The sequence below is a fragment of the Garra rufa genome, chromosome 16 (assembly GCF_049309525.1).
Source record: "Garra rufa chromosome 16, GarRuf1.0, whole genome shotgun sequence".
Taxonomy (NCBI): domain Eukaryota; kingdom Metazoa; phylum Chordata; class Actinopteri; order Cypriniformes; family Cyprinidae; genus Garra; species Garra rufa.
The window spans coordinates 3,675,517-3,690,670 of NC_133376.1; the positions used below are offsets into that span (position 1 = coordinate 3,675,517).

General features: G+C 35.0%; 1 protein-coding gene across 1 annotated transcript; it reads left to right on the forward strand.

The window, feature by feature from the left end:
* Positions 1 to 10,144: 10,144 nt before the first annotated feature.
* LOC141288824 (nuclear factor 7, brain-like) lies at positions 10,145 to 12,595 on the forward strand. The gene is made up of 6 exons (XM_073820991.1): positions 10,145 to 10,540; positions 10,792 to 10,887; positions 10,994 to 11,224; positions 11,377 to 11,399; positions 11,483 to 11,601; positions 11,882 to 12,595. Exons 1-6 carry the CDS (start codon positions 10,145 to 10,147, stop codon positions 12,424 to 12,426), a joined length of 1,410 nt encoding a protein of 469 aa, XP_073677092.1. The 3' UTR covers positions 12,427 to 12,595.
* Positions 12,596 to 15,154: the final 2,559 nt, after the last annotated feature.

Consider the following 15,154-nt stretch of genomic DNA (forward strand, 5'->3'; position numbering starts at 1 on the left):
AAAAAAGTAAAATCAGTAACTGAAAAAAGTTAGGTAATTTTGTTACTTCTAATACAGAGATCTAATGAAATTGTGCTGTTAAAATGACAACTTTTGTATTGTATTTGTGCATCTTTGTATGATCTGAAATGTCTGCTGCAGACTGGTGTGTGCATCGAGAAAAGAGAAATCCACAGCAGCATCCTGGAAATGGTCAAGTGCCATCGATGAGACCCTCCATCACTCCACCTGCTCTTTGTCTCATCTGGACCAGATGTTGCTGTAGTCTCTTCATCCTCAGAGACCAAAGAGCCAGCGAGAGCATCTAGAGAAAGACTAAAATACCAATATGTCTGAATAAAGCTTTGTTCCATGTGTCTTTATTTATGTTCATGGTTACTTTATTATTTTACTCATATGTCCATGTTGTTATCAGTAAATAAAATATAAGTTTCATTAACATATGCATTAATTAATTACTTGATAAAAAAAAACATGCTTGTTTTACTAAAAAATATAATTAATTATAGGTCAGCATTTATCATTATTATTGATCAGTGCATTCTGAGGTAATCTTAATTTCTAAGTAGTAATACTTAGATTTTTTGAGTGTAAAATCCTCAAAAAACACCTCCAAACACAAGATCTTCAAGCAGCTGATCCACGTCTCCTTTGTGCAGATATTGCAAACATGGAGGAAGATGTACTAGGTAGGGTTGTTGTGTTACTGATGCTATGAGGTGTCTGAGCACCTGTTGTGCTTATTTTCATTTTATTACTAATACTACCTAACTTACAATTACAGGCTCAGGGTAAGATGGTATTTATCTTTAACAATGAACAATCATAATGAGAAAAACTGAAAACATAACTATTAGGCTTGCTTACATCATAGTATGCAATTATATACACGGGGAAATATGATTAAATATCTCTGAATAATCAAAATATTCAAAAATCGGATTTGTTTTTGTTATTGATAGGCCTCAGGGATGAAAAGAGATATTCAACAAGAATTTAAGCTAGCTTTGCATGTGGATAAACAATTTTGAATACAAAACAAAAGAAATAACTAAAAGAATTTGGGGTTTCCTGACAAAAACTATTTCTTTAAGAATTAAAAAATACAAAAACCTAAATGAACCCAAAACGTATCTGTTATACTACAATCACAATAAAAGAACAGCTGTTTCTTCAACATGACCACAAAATGAACAAATTTCATCAATATCAAAATATTTATAGAAAGATTAATTAAACCTGTCGCTATATGTTAAGTTGCACTTGTTATAACGTTGTTGGTCACATGATAACGTCAACATGGCGGAAGACGTGCAGATCACATCCATACTCAACGAGATTTGGCTGTAGAGTACGTACTCTTTTAGCGCTCGTTAAGTAAGTACTTATTGAAATTAAGTACCTACTCATTGAGTATGCGGTTTCGAACGCAGCCATTGTCATGGCCCGCTGCTGTTTGTTTTAACTGATCAATGATGTCACTTACTTCATGGCCATCAATAGGTTTGAATGAAGACATAACAGGAAATGACCGTTGGATAAAATCCAAAGGATTTCCATCACTATCGGGAATTAAATTGGCTAATTTTGGACCAATACTGACAAAAAAAATTATTAAAATGTTCAGCTATTTCTTTTGGATTACTTAAATAGTCGTCACCATTCTGAAAAACAGAGGGTAAAACATTGGTAGCCTTTTCTTTTTGAAGCAATTGATTCACTACTTTCCATGAGGATTTAACATTATTCGAACACTTAAGAAATGCATTACTAAAATACTTTTTTTTTTTTTTCGCAGACCTAATTGAACTTGTATATCTATTTCTTGCTGCTTTATAAACAGCATAAATGAGTGGAGTACAATTTGAAACATACTTTTGGTACAATATATTCTTTTTCTTTAACAGTTTCCTTAGTTCAACTGTGAACCAAGGTCTATTTAGAGCTGTGTTCTGTTTTTTTGGACAATTTACCCATAGGGAAACATTCATTAAAATTAATGGAAATAATACTCATAACGTTTTGATATGCTAAATTTGCGTTTCTCTCCTTATATAGGTCATCCCATGAAGTATTGTCAAGCCTATCCTTGAACTTACAAATATTTGCAAAATATTATTTTATATTCTTGTATCCATTTGCCTTAATCACAGATAACTGAAATATAGGGAGATGGTCAGACAGATCAGAATACAGAATACCAGATTTCATTTCTTTACCTAAATAATTACATAAAATATTATCTATCAAAGTTGCAGATTTTTCTTTGACTCGAGTAGCTTTATGGATGAGTGGAAAAAAATAACTAGAATAAAGAACATTTAGAAAGTCCCCAGTGTCTGTATCATAGTTAAGGAGATTCAAGTTAAAATCCCCCAATATATAACAAGGCTTTTTCTCATTGTTAACACGTTCAAGTGAACAAAGCAAACTTTCATTGAAATCTTTGATAGTAGAATGAGGTGGTCAATAGACAACCCCAACAATATTTTTTTTCCCATGAAAAGCACTAATAAGCTCCAAAAAAAGTGACTCTACATCATCCTGATCTGTTTTTAGAGTGAGGTCCTCCCTAATTTTAAAATCATAATTTTCCTCAAAAAACAAAGATACCCCTCCCCCAGATCTGTTTACTCTAACACGATGAACTGATTTATACTTTGGTATTTTAAACATTTCTTTAGAGTCCTCCGTGAGCCAGGTTTCAGATAATGCTATAACAGAAAATTTATGCCCAAGTGATGATAAATAATGGATAAAATTATCATAATTACTCGGAAGACTTCTAATATTCAAATGAAAAGTAGAAAAAATATCACCAGACATAGAAGCACATAAATCATTAAACTGGGTTTCATTATAACGAAGACAGAGGCTGGAAACATCGAATGAAGAAAATAAATTTTGATCAGGATCAATATCACCATTGTAAGGATCAAAGACAAAGGGCTTGAAGATCTGGCTGTCCAAATTAGAACTATCAACTGGACAAGAGTTCAAACATTGTACGCCAGAGCAATAGACCAAAGTTTCAGGAGTTTGACCTGGACGTAGGGCTGTGCAATATATCGAACGATATTGTGAGGCGCGTTTAGTCAATGAAGCCGGTGCTTTGATTAGTAGTAAATCTCCATCACGTGCGTTCCGCTCAGGTTCCGCTGGAGCGGCAATTGATACACAGAGACATAAATCTCTGACAAGCTACGCCATATCGAGCTTAATATCGCATTCGATATTTAGCGCGATATGGCGTAGCTTGTCAGAGATTTACGTCTCTGTTGCTGCGTCCCAATTCGCCTACTTATACTACGCCCTAAAAGTATGTACTCTTTTTGTGAAGAAAAAGTACATACTTTTGAGTATGTAGCAGAATAGTAGGCGAGCTTTGGGACATACTACTTCGTCATAACTGCTTCTTTAACGGACGCTCTGTTGCTTAGTTACCTGAATCCTGTCACTGTTTAAACTGCCCTGTCAATCATCACAGTTAACATCATCTACATTTCGTTTAATTTAATTTCCTACCGTATTAGAGAGAAATGAAGAGGCACGTTCTTTCAGGAGTCTTTCATGGCGAGGACTCTGCTCTTGTGTTTGCATAATTATGCATTTGAACGTTAATGACCAAACCTATCATTATAAAAGTTCATAATGTTGCTGCACATGAAATATAACGAGGATAACATTTTAAAAATATTTTTTATCAGGTTACACATTGATTATTTATCACTCAAACCTCTTTCTTTACCTGTCCGTTGGTCGCGCATATCCTCCATGTTTGTAGTTTTTTAACACTTTTAATGCGTGTTTGTAGTTCTAATCGAATCCTCGTTCACGGCGCAGTGTGTTGTGGGCAATATTAGCCATTAGAGTGTGCACTGATCCGCACTTTGAATTCCGAAGTTAAGTAGTAGACCATCCGGGAATCTTTCGAATACTTTTTTAAACATACTACGATTTGGGACATACTAATTCTATTTTCGAATACTATTTAGGACGGATAGTATGCGAATTGGGACGCAGCATGTGTATCAATTGCCGCTCCAGCGGAACCTGAGCGGAACGCACGGGATGGAGATTTACTACTAATCAAAGCACCGGCTTCATTGACTAAACGCGCCTCACAATATCGTTCAATATATTGCACAGCCCTACCTGGACGTATGACTGATTAATAAAAAATCTAGCAAAACATTACAAAATAAAAGAAATAGTACAAATTTTCACATTTCCACTCCTGGTTTTAATAATGAGCTTGTCATACCTTAAACTGGGTATTTCTCCTCTACTACGTGCAGCCTTTAGCTCGGGGAGGAGTTCTCTCCGCTTTATCTGTACCGCTTCTGAAAAGTCTACATTTATGAAAATGTTGGTGCCTTTTAATTTCTTTGCACATGAAAGAATAGTCTGTTTGTCTTTAAAGCCCAGAAGTTTAACCATTACCTGTCTAGGCCTACCTCCTTCTTGGAAGTGGCCAACTCTATGGGCTCGCTCAAATTCAATGTTCTTGGCGTCTAGACCCATGTTAGTTTCCATGATGGTTCTGACTTTTTTTCAGATACAATCCAATTTTCTCCCTTTTCATCTGGAATCCCATCCACTAAGATGTTATTTCTTCTGTGCTGGTTATCAATGTAATCCATGAAGAATGTTTGGGAGGCATTTTCTTACCACGATGTACTAGATGTAGCAAGCTTTAATATACAAAGATGTACCCACAATATGGCAAGAGTGCACAGCTGATGATGCCTCATTTGAGGCCTTCAGGTCCAGATAATCCACAAGGTTTAGAGATTTAGGACAGCTTCAAAAGTCACAATTTTGGTAATTGATGCTCCTTGTAAACTTATTATTTGCAATTTCCCAAAACTTTTGACATTAGAAGGAGGATTACCAAGATATTTGCTGGATGAAACAGAGCAAAATTTTCAGGCAAGGGAGACGGTGGCCATCTTGAAAAAAATAAATAAAAATTTGGTGCTGGGATGCTGGTTTTAGCTGGTTAATGCTGGTCCTTTGCTGGTTTATGCTGGTCCTTGACCAGCAACATGACCAGCAGAAACCAGCAAAGGACCAGCATAAACCAGCATCCCAGCACCAAAACCTACCTAACCAGCATATGCTGTTTTTTTTTTTTTTTCAGATAGACATATTTCTTCTGTGAAATCTAGTTTTCATTTCTTGGTCAATCATTATCTCATTACAAAATCTCTTCATATTATTCAATGGATTAGACGACAGCAGGGAGTAAAAAGATGTATTGTCGCTTAGCTTCCATTATATAACTAATCTAACTTGCTGGTGGCAACATGCTGTTTCGTTGCTTTTTAGTTATATTTTTTTATTGTGAATTTAACTCTAGCTTACGGCAAGAAATACATCGAACACTTGGATCTTACTATATTAAAACACTTTCCAGCTGAACTATGGTATGAAGAATCTGGACTTTCTTTGTCTGTGTGAAACGTGGCATCAGCCGAATGACTATTTGAATCTTAATATGTGTGTCTTACCAGGCTACACTTATATTGATCAACCACCAACTACCGGTAAAGGTCTTGCTGTGTTTTATAGATCTGATGTCTCTGTCACTGAAGTTACACTACCATGCTTTTCTTCATTTGAATGTTTGCCGTTCAAATTGAAAAGTGATTCAGCAATTGTTTTAAATGTTTACTGTCCTCCAAAACGTAATCCTGCATTTCTTTCTGAATTTACTGAGCTTTTGACAGTTGTCAGTGCAATTTGTTCCGCTATTGTCTTAACTGGTTATTTTAACATTCATGTGGACAATCAAAATTGCAACAACACTGTTTGTTTTATGGAAACATTAGATTGTTTAAATCTTACTCAATATGCCAATTTTCCAACACATAAGTATGGTCATATATTAGACTTGGTTTGTACTACAAGGCAAGGCAAGGCAAGTTTATTTATATAGCACATTTCATACACAATGGTAATTCAAAGTGCTGTACATAAGAGGAGTTAAAATCACAATAGCATAAAAATCATAGTCATAAAAATTTAAAATAATAATCACACAAACAGATTTAAGAACATATTGAAACTCGTGACCCACACTTTCACTTTTAGTTTACTTCAGCGCGCTCTCTCAGTCTTGCTGACAAAATTGCGGCAGCCTTCAGATAGGCAAACTGTACTTCGCCTTACCTGGTCTGCGCAATGTCTAGATAGACAAACTATACTTCGTTGTATCTACTTCAACAAATATTTAGACAGATAAACTATACTTCATCTTGTCTATTCACAACGAACAGTAATGTCACTAATCAGATAAACTATACTTCGTCTTACCTGATCAGAGACATCCACGCCGTGGTCACCAAATTGTAAGAACATTTTAAATGATTTTAAAATTGATTTAAAAATTAATTAAAACAGTAGAAATGGTTATCACACTAACAACAATAAAAACAGAGAATTTAAGAACATTTAAGATGATTTGAAAAATTGATTTTAAAATTGATTTGCACAGTAAAATGATTATACATAAAATAATGCAGTCTGTTCGGACGTAGCACAGTGCTCATTCAATAAATGCACAACTAAACAGGTGAGTTTTGAGTCTGCATTTAAATGTGGCTAATGTATTAGCACATCTGATCTCTTCTGGAAGCTGATTCCAACTGCGGGCGGCATAATAGCTAAAAGCGGATTCCCCTTGTTTTGTGTGAACCCTTGATATTACTAACTGACTCGATCCTAGTGATCGGAGTTGTCTGTTAGGTTTGTATACAGTGAGCATATTTGCAATGTATGTAGGTCCTAGGCCATTGAGTGCTTTATAAACAAGTAAAAGTACTTTAAAATCTATCCTAAACATAACTGGTAGCCAGTGTAAGGACCTGAGGACTGGTGTAATATGCTCTGATTTTCTGGTTCTAGTCAGAATCCTGGCAGCAGCGTTCTGTATGAGCTGCAGCTGTCTAATGGTCTTCTTGGGAAGGCCAGTGATGAGACCATTACAATAGTCCACCCTGCTGGTGATAAAGGCATGAACAAGTTTCTCCAAATCTTGACGGGAAAATTCTTGCAATGTTTTTGAGATGGTAGTATGCTGATTTAGTTACTGCTTTGACATGGCTAATGAAACTGAGGTCTGACTCCAGAATCACACCCAGATTCTTGACTTGATTTTTTGTTTTTTTGGCCCCTAGTGTCAAGGTACGCATTTACCTTATGAACTTCATCTTTGTTTCCAAATGCAAATTCCGTTTTCTCCTTGTTTAACTGTAAAAAGTTTTGGCGCATCCAACTGTTAATTTCATCAATGCATTGGCAGAGAGAGTCAATGGGGCTGTAGTCATTTTGCCCCTTTCGTGTCTTCCTCTTTTTGGATTGTCTTTTGGGAGTATTTGTGATATTGTATTTTTTTTTTTTTTTTTCATTTCATCATCTTAGGTGGTATGTGAAAGTTTTTCAGACAATCTGAGAAATGTTTAAACTCTATATAGACTGTAAAAAAAAAAAAAAAATGGACATAGTGTCCTTGACGTCACCCGTAGGTTTCTTAAGAGAATTTTTGAAGCTCATATTTGGCGGGATTTAGTCGTCGCCATCTTGGAATCGGGTCACTCCCGGATAATTGAAAATGGGCAAAGAGGCGTGATGTGGGTGAAGATGGGCAGCAATCCACCTGTCACTCAAGTGGCCACATCCTTAATTATGCAGAACTTTAAGGCTTAATATAATTTAAACGGATGAGTTTAAAAAAAAAAATCACCCCCCTCACAGTTGACATGAAGGGCAAAATTAGCTATATACACCAAAACCACTTTTTGTACAAGGCTGTAAACATGGTTTTTTTTTTTTTTTTTTGCTGTAAAATTTACTCCTTTTTGGAGCCAGTCTCTAGCAGCCAGTCGATGAATTGCAGTTGAAGTCACTTCCGTGTTTCTTTCAATAGGTTGTTTGCACATGACGTCATTGCTGTGGCGCAAAATGCAACTGGAGGGCAGTAAGTAATTTTTCTCTATAGGAATCAATAGCAGAAACTTAAAATGCCTATGTTTTGCGTTGTTTATAGGCGCTCAAAATCGGTCAAACCGAGAAACCACACAGAGTTTTTAACATTGTATGAAAATCTGCTGTTCGTAACGGGGGAAAGTCAAGAAATTGAAGGAAAGTGCAGGAAAAAGTGGCTCGTAAACCTCCGTCTGCAGTCAGGACAAGAGCCGTATAATTCTTGTGTGTGCAAATGGTTAAGAAAAGATATAATATGTTAAGATAAAGATAAAGAAATAGATACAGGGTGAGACGCCACACGTAGACACCATGTATATTTGTAGTTTCCAGAGCTTAACGGATATTGAAATAAATTTAAGTGAGTGACAGCTTTTTAGTGACTAGCGATATTTGCTCGCTTTCTACGCTATAATCAGTTCAGAATTTGAATAAAAGTTTCGCTTTTTCGTGCGTGACTAAAAAAGCAGAACGGATGAGATGGAGGAAAGTCTGTACTGTACTGGTTTAGACACTAGTCCAAGAGAAAGATATAAACTGAAAATCACAACATATGTTGGATATGATCCTTATGTTATGAAGATGATTTTTTCAACCAAATTGAAATAGTTGCCTGCCACCGAGTCTGTAAATATAAGCTAAGCCTGATTGCAAACCATTTCAAAAGTGATTCCCACATTTATATGAAAGATGCAGGATATATGTCACTCCTGAAACTACTGCTGTACAGGTTTTTTGGCTATTGGTCTGTCAGCAGCACGTAAAGCGAGCAAATATCGCTTCCATAGTCACTATAAGCCGTCACTCACTTCAATTTATGGCAGTCTCACAAGGTTTAGTTGTAATCAATTGCAAATATAAAGTGTTATTTACATCGTGTCTGCGTGGGGTATTTAGCGAATTCTCACTGTCTCACCCTGTATCTATTTATATATTTGTTTATATCTTAATATTATTATATATTTTATTAACCATGTGCACACACAAGCATTATCCGACTCTCGTCCTGACCGCAGACGCAGGTTTACAAGCCACTTTTCTCTGCATTTTTCAGTCAATTTCTTGCATTTTCCTCCTTATGAACGGCAAATTCTCATACACGATACGAAATGAAATTTCTAGGTTTGACCAATTTCCATAAACAACTCAAAACATAGGCATTTCGAGTTTCTGCTAGTGATACCTATGAAAAAAAAAAAAAACTTCCTGCCCTCCAGTTGCATTTCGCAACCACGTGATTGCAAACCACATCAGAACCACGTGATTGCAAACAACCTATAAGAGAGCGGGAGGTTAGGTCTTGAAAATATGTAGCCACTGTGTATCTGTTTAGTCATTGGTTACTCTTCATTGTCTAACACCCTGACAAAGCCCTGTTTGGGCTGATATGTGTTGGTGTCTTTTTAAAATGTTGCCCTGTCAAGGCTTTTTACTTTGCTTACTATGTGAGTGCCTGGATGTCGATTTTTTTGTATTTTGCAACGGGATCCACTTTTTATTTGTGATATTTTTTTCCCTCTCTGGAGCACCCATAGTTTTGCCTGAGATTACCTGATGCGACCCTGGTCAAGATTTTGTCTTTGAACTCAAAACAATGTTTGCAAATGAAAAAGTTGAATTAAAAATGATTAAATTCGATTTTTTAAATTGCAATCATGTTTATTTAAGATGTGGTAACATGTCCACTGAAGTTTTTTAGAGCGTTTGTTGTTTATTTATTATGTTGCTATATACACAGAAATGCATTCACAGTCTCACTCAAATTAATAAATATTTTATTCAAATTAATTATGATTTAATTCTCTTATAAGGACTAACATGTTTTCTGTATAATGCTTTTAGTTTGATTGTTTTTTTCAGTTCATTGAGTCAAAGTTCATTGAGCACAAATAGATTCAGTTCATCAGAAACTCCACCCTCTCACAACCTTTACCCAACCAGGAAATGTCTAGTTTATGATTTCTCCTTTACATCTCATACTGAAAGCTAAAAAGAGTGTGGTGGAGATCGGAGGAGGACACTATAAATAAGGATTTTGGATAAGTGTACTAAACAGAATTGATTTTGATCGTAATTGTAATGGTTATTTACTTTTCAAAGTAAGGTTCAGAAAGTTAAAGTAAATTGTAGATCGTTGCAGCTTTTACAAGAAGAGGAAATGGATTTAAAATATGTCAAAGAGCTTTACTGTCCTGTGTGCTTTGAAATCTTCAAGGATCCTGTTATTCTGTCCTGTAGTCACAGTTTTTGTAAAGAGTGTCTTCAACAGTTCTGGAAGACCAAGAAAACTCAGGAGTGTCCTGTCTGCAGGAGAAGATCCTCAAGAGTAGAGCCTCCATGTAATCTAGCATTAAAAAACTTATGTGATTCATTAATTAAGGAGCGAAATGAGAGTCGTTCATCAGGTTTTGAAGAGATCTGCAGTTTACACAGTGAGAAACTCAAACTCTTCTGTCTGGAGGACAAACAGCCTGTGTGTGTCGTGTGCAGAGACTCAGAGAAACGCGTCAATTACACATTTAGACCCATAGGTGAAGTAGTTTCATCTCATAAGGTAAGACACATTTGTCTTATTTCATTTTGCTAAGCACAGTACTTTGTTAGTATAGCTGTGTATACAATAGACCAGTTTTAATAGAGTTAAATAATTTAATAAGTTAAACAATGTAAAAATATGGTATGCCCAAGAAATTTCTGGCACAAATGGGACTATTTCCTAATAATGACTATACAGCAGACAATTAACAATAACTATAAAAACATCCAAACATACTAAATCATCACATACTTCATCTAAACTTGTAGGAGGAACTGAATACAGCACTGACATCCCTACAAAACAAGCTCAAACATGCAGAAGAAATGAAAGCGAAGTGTAATAAAACAGTTCAACACATCAGGGTAAGGATATCGAGTAAAGAGTCAAACATTGACAGAGTTTCTGATGGACATTAGTGGAGTGAGTGTTAATGCAGAGCTGACTGAAGTGAATGTGATGTGGTTTCAGTCTCAAGCTGAGCACACAGAGCGGCAGATTAAAGAGGAGTTTGAGAAACTTCATCAGTTTCTCAGAGATGAAGAAGAAACTACAATCACTGCACTGAGAGAGGAAGAGGAGCAGAAGAAGCAGATGATGAAGGAGAAGCTGGAGGAGATGAACAGACACATCTCAGCTCTTTCACACACAATCAAAGACACAGAGGAGATGATGAAAGCCAATGACGTCTGCTTTCTAAAGGTGACAACTGAATTTAGCTTCATTGTTTGTGAACAAAACAACCTGACAATTACCCAAACAATGATCAAACTATAATTTGTATGGAGAGAAATAATTCTGTTATGAGTGTTTTATAAGATACTAAATGTTGTTTCAAACTCTATATTTTCCAGAACTTTAACATCACGATGGAAAGGTAAGTTGAGCTGCTCATGTTTCTTCTCTCAATGAATCTGAACTCAAATCCACTGCAGTTCTGACTCCTGAATGTTCTTCCAGAGTCCAGATCTCACAGCCGGATCCACAGATGAGTTCTGGAGCTTTGATTCATGTGCCACATTACTTGGGTAACCTGCCGTTCAGAGTCTGGAAGAAGATGCAGGAAACTGTCCAACACAGTGAGTCTCCAGCAGATTGACATCAGAACAAAAGATTAAATACTTCAGATATAAACAAACACAGAAAGATTAACATGCATGATAAAAAATACTTCTTAAAATGACTAAGTTATGGATTTTAAGTGAATTGTAACTGTATTTAATAAGACCATAAGATCATACAGTAAACTCATAATAACTACAAAACACAGTCTATTCCTCATGGTGTGTTTATGTATTAGGTTTATATTTCTAATATCATCATATTTCATCCTCTAATCTGATTTTATTCTCTTTGCAGCTCCATTGACTCTAGATCCAAACACAGCAGATAGTTCTCTCAAACTCTCTCCTGATCTGACCAGTGTGTCGTACAGTGATGTAGCTCAAAATGTTCCTGATAATCCAGAGAGGATTGACAGATATGCATGTGTTCTGGGTTCTGAGGGCTTTAACTCAGGAACACACTGCTGGGATGTGGAGGTTAAAGACAATACACTCTGGAGTGTTGGAATAACCACCGTATCAAACCAAAGAAAGGGAGAGGTTTTCTTTAAATCTAATGTCTGGCGTGTGCGGTACATGGACAGCGAATACTGCTCACAATCTCCAGATCAACCCTTGACCGACTTGTCAGTGAAAGAGAAGCTGCAGCGTGTGAGAGTTCATCTGGACTATGACAGAGGAAAGGTGTCATTCTCTGATCCTCTAACTAACATCTGTCTGTGTACATTCACAACAACCTTCACTGAAACTGTCTTTCCATTCTTATATAATCACTGCACAACTTCACCTCTGAGGATCTTACCAGTTAAACTGATTGTAACAGCAGAAAATCACAGTTAAATCTCATTCTGCTTTCAGATAATGTTTTCATTCTTCAATAACACTGTAATCAAAAGAAAATGTGTCTCATTAATCAATCACACTGCATTCATTCTAAACACAACATAAAATTAGAACCAACTAAAAACTTATTTTTTAAAATAGCATTATTATAAATTCAATAATTAACATTAACATTCTTTACAATAATGACATTTTTAAATAAACATCTGTAATGATATGTAATATTAAAAAATAGTAAACTTTTAGCAATCTTCTTGGCCTTTTTTATAATTTTGTTTATGCTATAGACATGTTGTGTGTCTCCTTTATCTGACACACTCAGTTCAGTTCATCAGGCTGGCAGTTCTTGGCAGTTAAATCCTAACTGTGGAGCATATCTATGTTTTCAGGGTTTTAAGATGATGCTGTTATTCTAACCCTAGCCCTGGGAACTTAGGAATGCTTTGTTACAGTAGTGATGCAGAAAGTAGTTTGACAGTAAAATGAAATCAGCTACTCTCAAACTGTTGTTCAACTGTTGTTCTCTCAAACAAGTTTTTTACATTTATTGTGGATGTTCTGTATTAGGATAACTAATGAATATTAAACAAATAAATATGTGGTATAAGTTGATTAGATTTTGAGATGTTATTTACAAATGTGAGCTTGCAGTAGATTGTGAGGGATGGTGTTTTATTATCCTCCAAAAGTCCTGCCTTACTCACCAGATAGATGTCTAAAGTTTTGAAAATGTTTAAAAAATAAAATACATGGATGCACGATGAATATATGCAAAAGACATCACTTGACTCATTGGTAAGTGGTCATTTTATTTATTTTTTTACTTTTATATGCACTGGCAACATTGATCTCACATAAATAAATATTTTCTAGAATTTAAAAGAAAATTCTATTAGTTTATTATTTTTTAGGAGAAAAGATGTCAACACAGCAACAGAAACTGTGCTCATCAAACTGTTTGACAGAGTTCATTGAGTTCCTGTAATATTTTTCTTCTTCCTTCTCCACTATTACTGTACCTGATCTAATGATTGTGATCACATGATATCCTGTGCATTTAACTCTGTGACAGTTCAGGTAGAAATAAACAAATCAATAACTAAATAAAGATGGCATCTGAAAAATTGTGGTTGGTAATTGGTTTGTGTATAAATGTAAGTTTTTTAGATTTATTATTATTATTATTATTATTTGATTTCTATTGGGAAATTAGTATTATGGTAATTAAATATTTTCTTAGTCTTTGCCAAAGCTTGCTCCATTTTGATGTAGAACCTTTGTGGAAAAATTTTGATTTTACTTTTAAATGTAATACTTTTTGTAATGAATGGGGTTTTTATTTAATATTTCCTTGAATTAGATATATATTTCAGACATCTTTGGTTTCATTAAAACCTATAGATTAATTGAGCAAAAATAATAAATTTGCATTCATAGTGTTGCTATTATGACATATATTCAATTAAAATATAGACAATTAAATATGTAAATATTCATATGCCCATATATAAGTCAATAATACATTTCAGATTAATCACTTTTACTGGGATTCTGCTTTGTCTGTCATTTAAATAAATCGTCAAAATAAAATGTTAAATAGTTGATTTAGTGATTCACTTGAATGAAATATATAAATAAAAATAAGAATATAGCAGAAGTTATTTAATCTGTAAAAGTTCATCCAGGGGGCCTTAAGATGAGGGACCTCATTTAATATTTTAAATAATGTGCTATAACAACTAAATTACTGTTTTGATATGTTTGCTATTTGCAATAGTTAATATTATATTAAAAACTATATGGTAAGTTTGATCCTCAAACATCACTGTAATTATCAATTATGATATTAATATATGGAACCCACAATAATAAATAAATAAAAAATAAAAAATAAATAAAAAAGTGAGATTTGAGTGACATTTTGACCACTGATCTAGGAAATGTCCCTGGTATTCATTTCAGAAATCTGGTCACCTTAATGTATATTTTTTTTATAAAACTCATCATTTAATTTTTTTCTTGCTAAATTCAATGCTAAATATGAGTATTCATCAGGGATAGCCAATCCTGCTCCTGGAAAGCTTATCTTTCAGTAGAGTTCAGCTAAAACACTGCTCCAACACACCTGTCTGTAATGTTCCAGTAAACCTGAATGTCTAGGTTAGATGTGTTTAATCAACAGAGATAAACTCTGTGCTAGACATCCAGGAGCAGAGCTGGCTACAGAAGCATAGACAAAGACACTCTCTGTGGGTTACAAACTCCCTCTGGTGGACAAACTTATGTAGTTCACAATAAGGCTCTTTATTAGCATCAATGATTCCATGAAAAACTTTTAAATCAGGAGTGTTAAACTCAGTTCCTGGAGGACTGCAGCCCTGTAGAGTTTAGCTCCAACACACAAAGCATGTCATTTTCAAATAAGCTGGAAGAATGTTATTAGCTGGATCAGGTGTGTTTAATTAGAGTGTAACACCCCTGATTTAAATGGATAGTTCCCCCATAAATTAAAATACTGTCATTATTTACTCATCCTCAATTTGTTCCAAACCTGCATGAAGTTCCTTGTTCTGTTGAACACAAACTAGGTATTTTGAAGAATGTTGGTAACCAAACAGTTGCTTGCTTTGATCAAGGTTAAAATGTACAGATTTAGGTATCAATTACAAACCTAGTGAGCATCTTTTGCCCTTCATTTTAAATACACCAACTAAAAAAGCTACCT

What these genes read in the sequence shown, in the direction of transcription:
- LOC141288824 (XM_073820991.1), top strand. Translation starts at nt 10,145, where the DNA reads ATGGATTTAAAATATGTCAAAGAGCTTTACTGTCCTGTGTGCTTTGAA. An exon ending in AAGTAGTTTCATCTCATAAG is followed by an intron (nt 10,541 to 10,791) that starts GTAAGACACATT and finishes CTAAACTTGTAG; the next exon opens with GAGGAACTGAATACAGCACT. An exon ending in GCAGGAAACTGTCCAACACA is followed by an intron (nt 11,602 to 11,881) that starts GTGAGTCTCCAG and finishes TTCTCTTTGCAG; the next exon opens with CTCCATTGACTCTAGATCCA.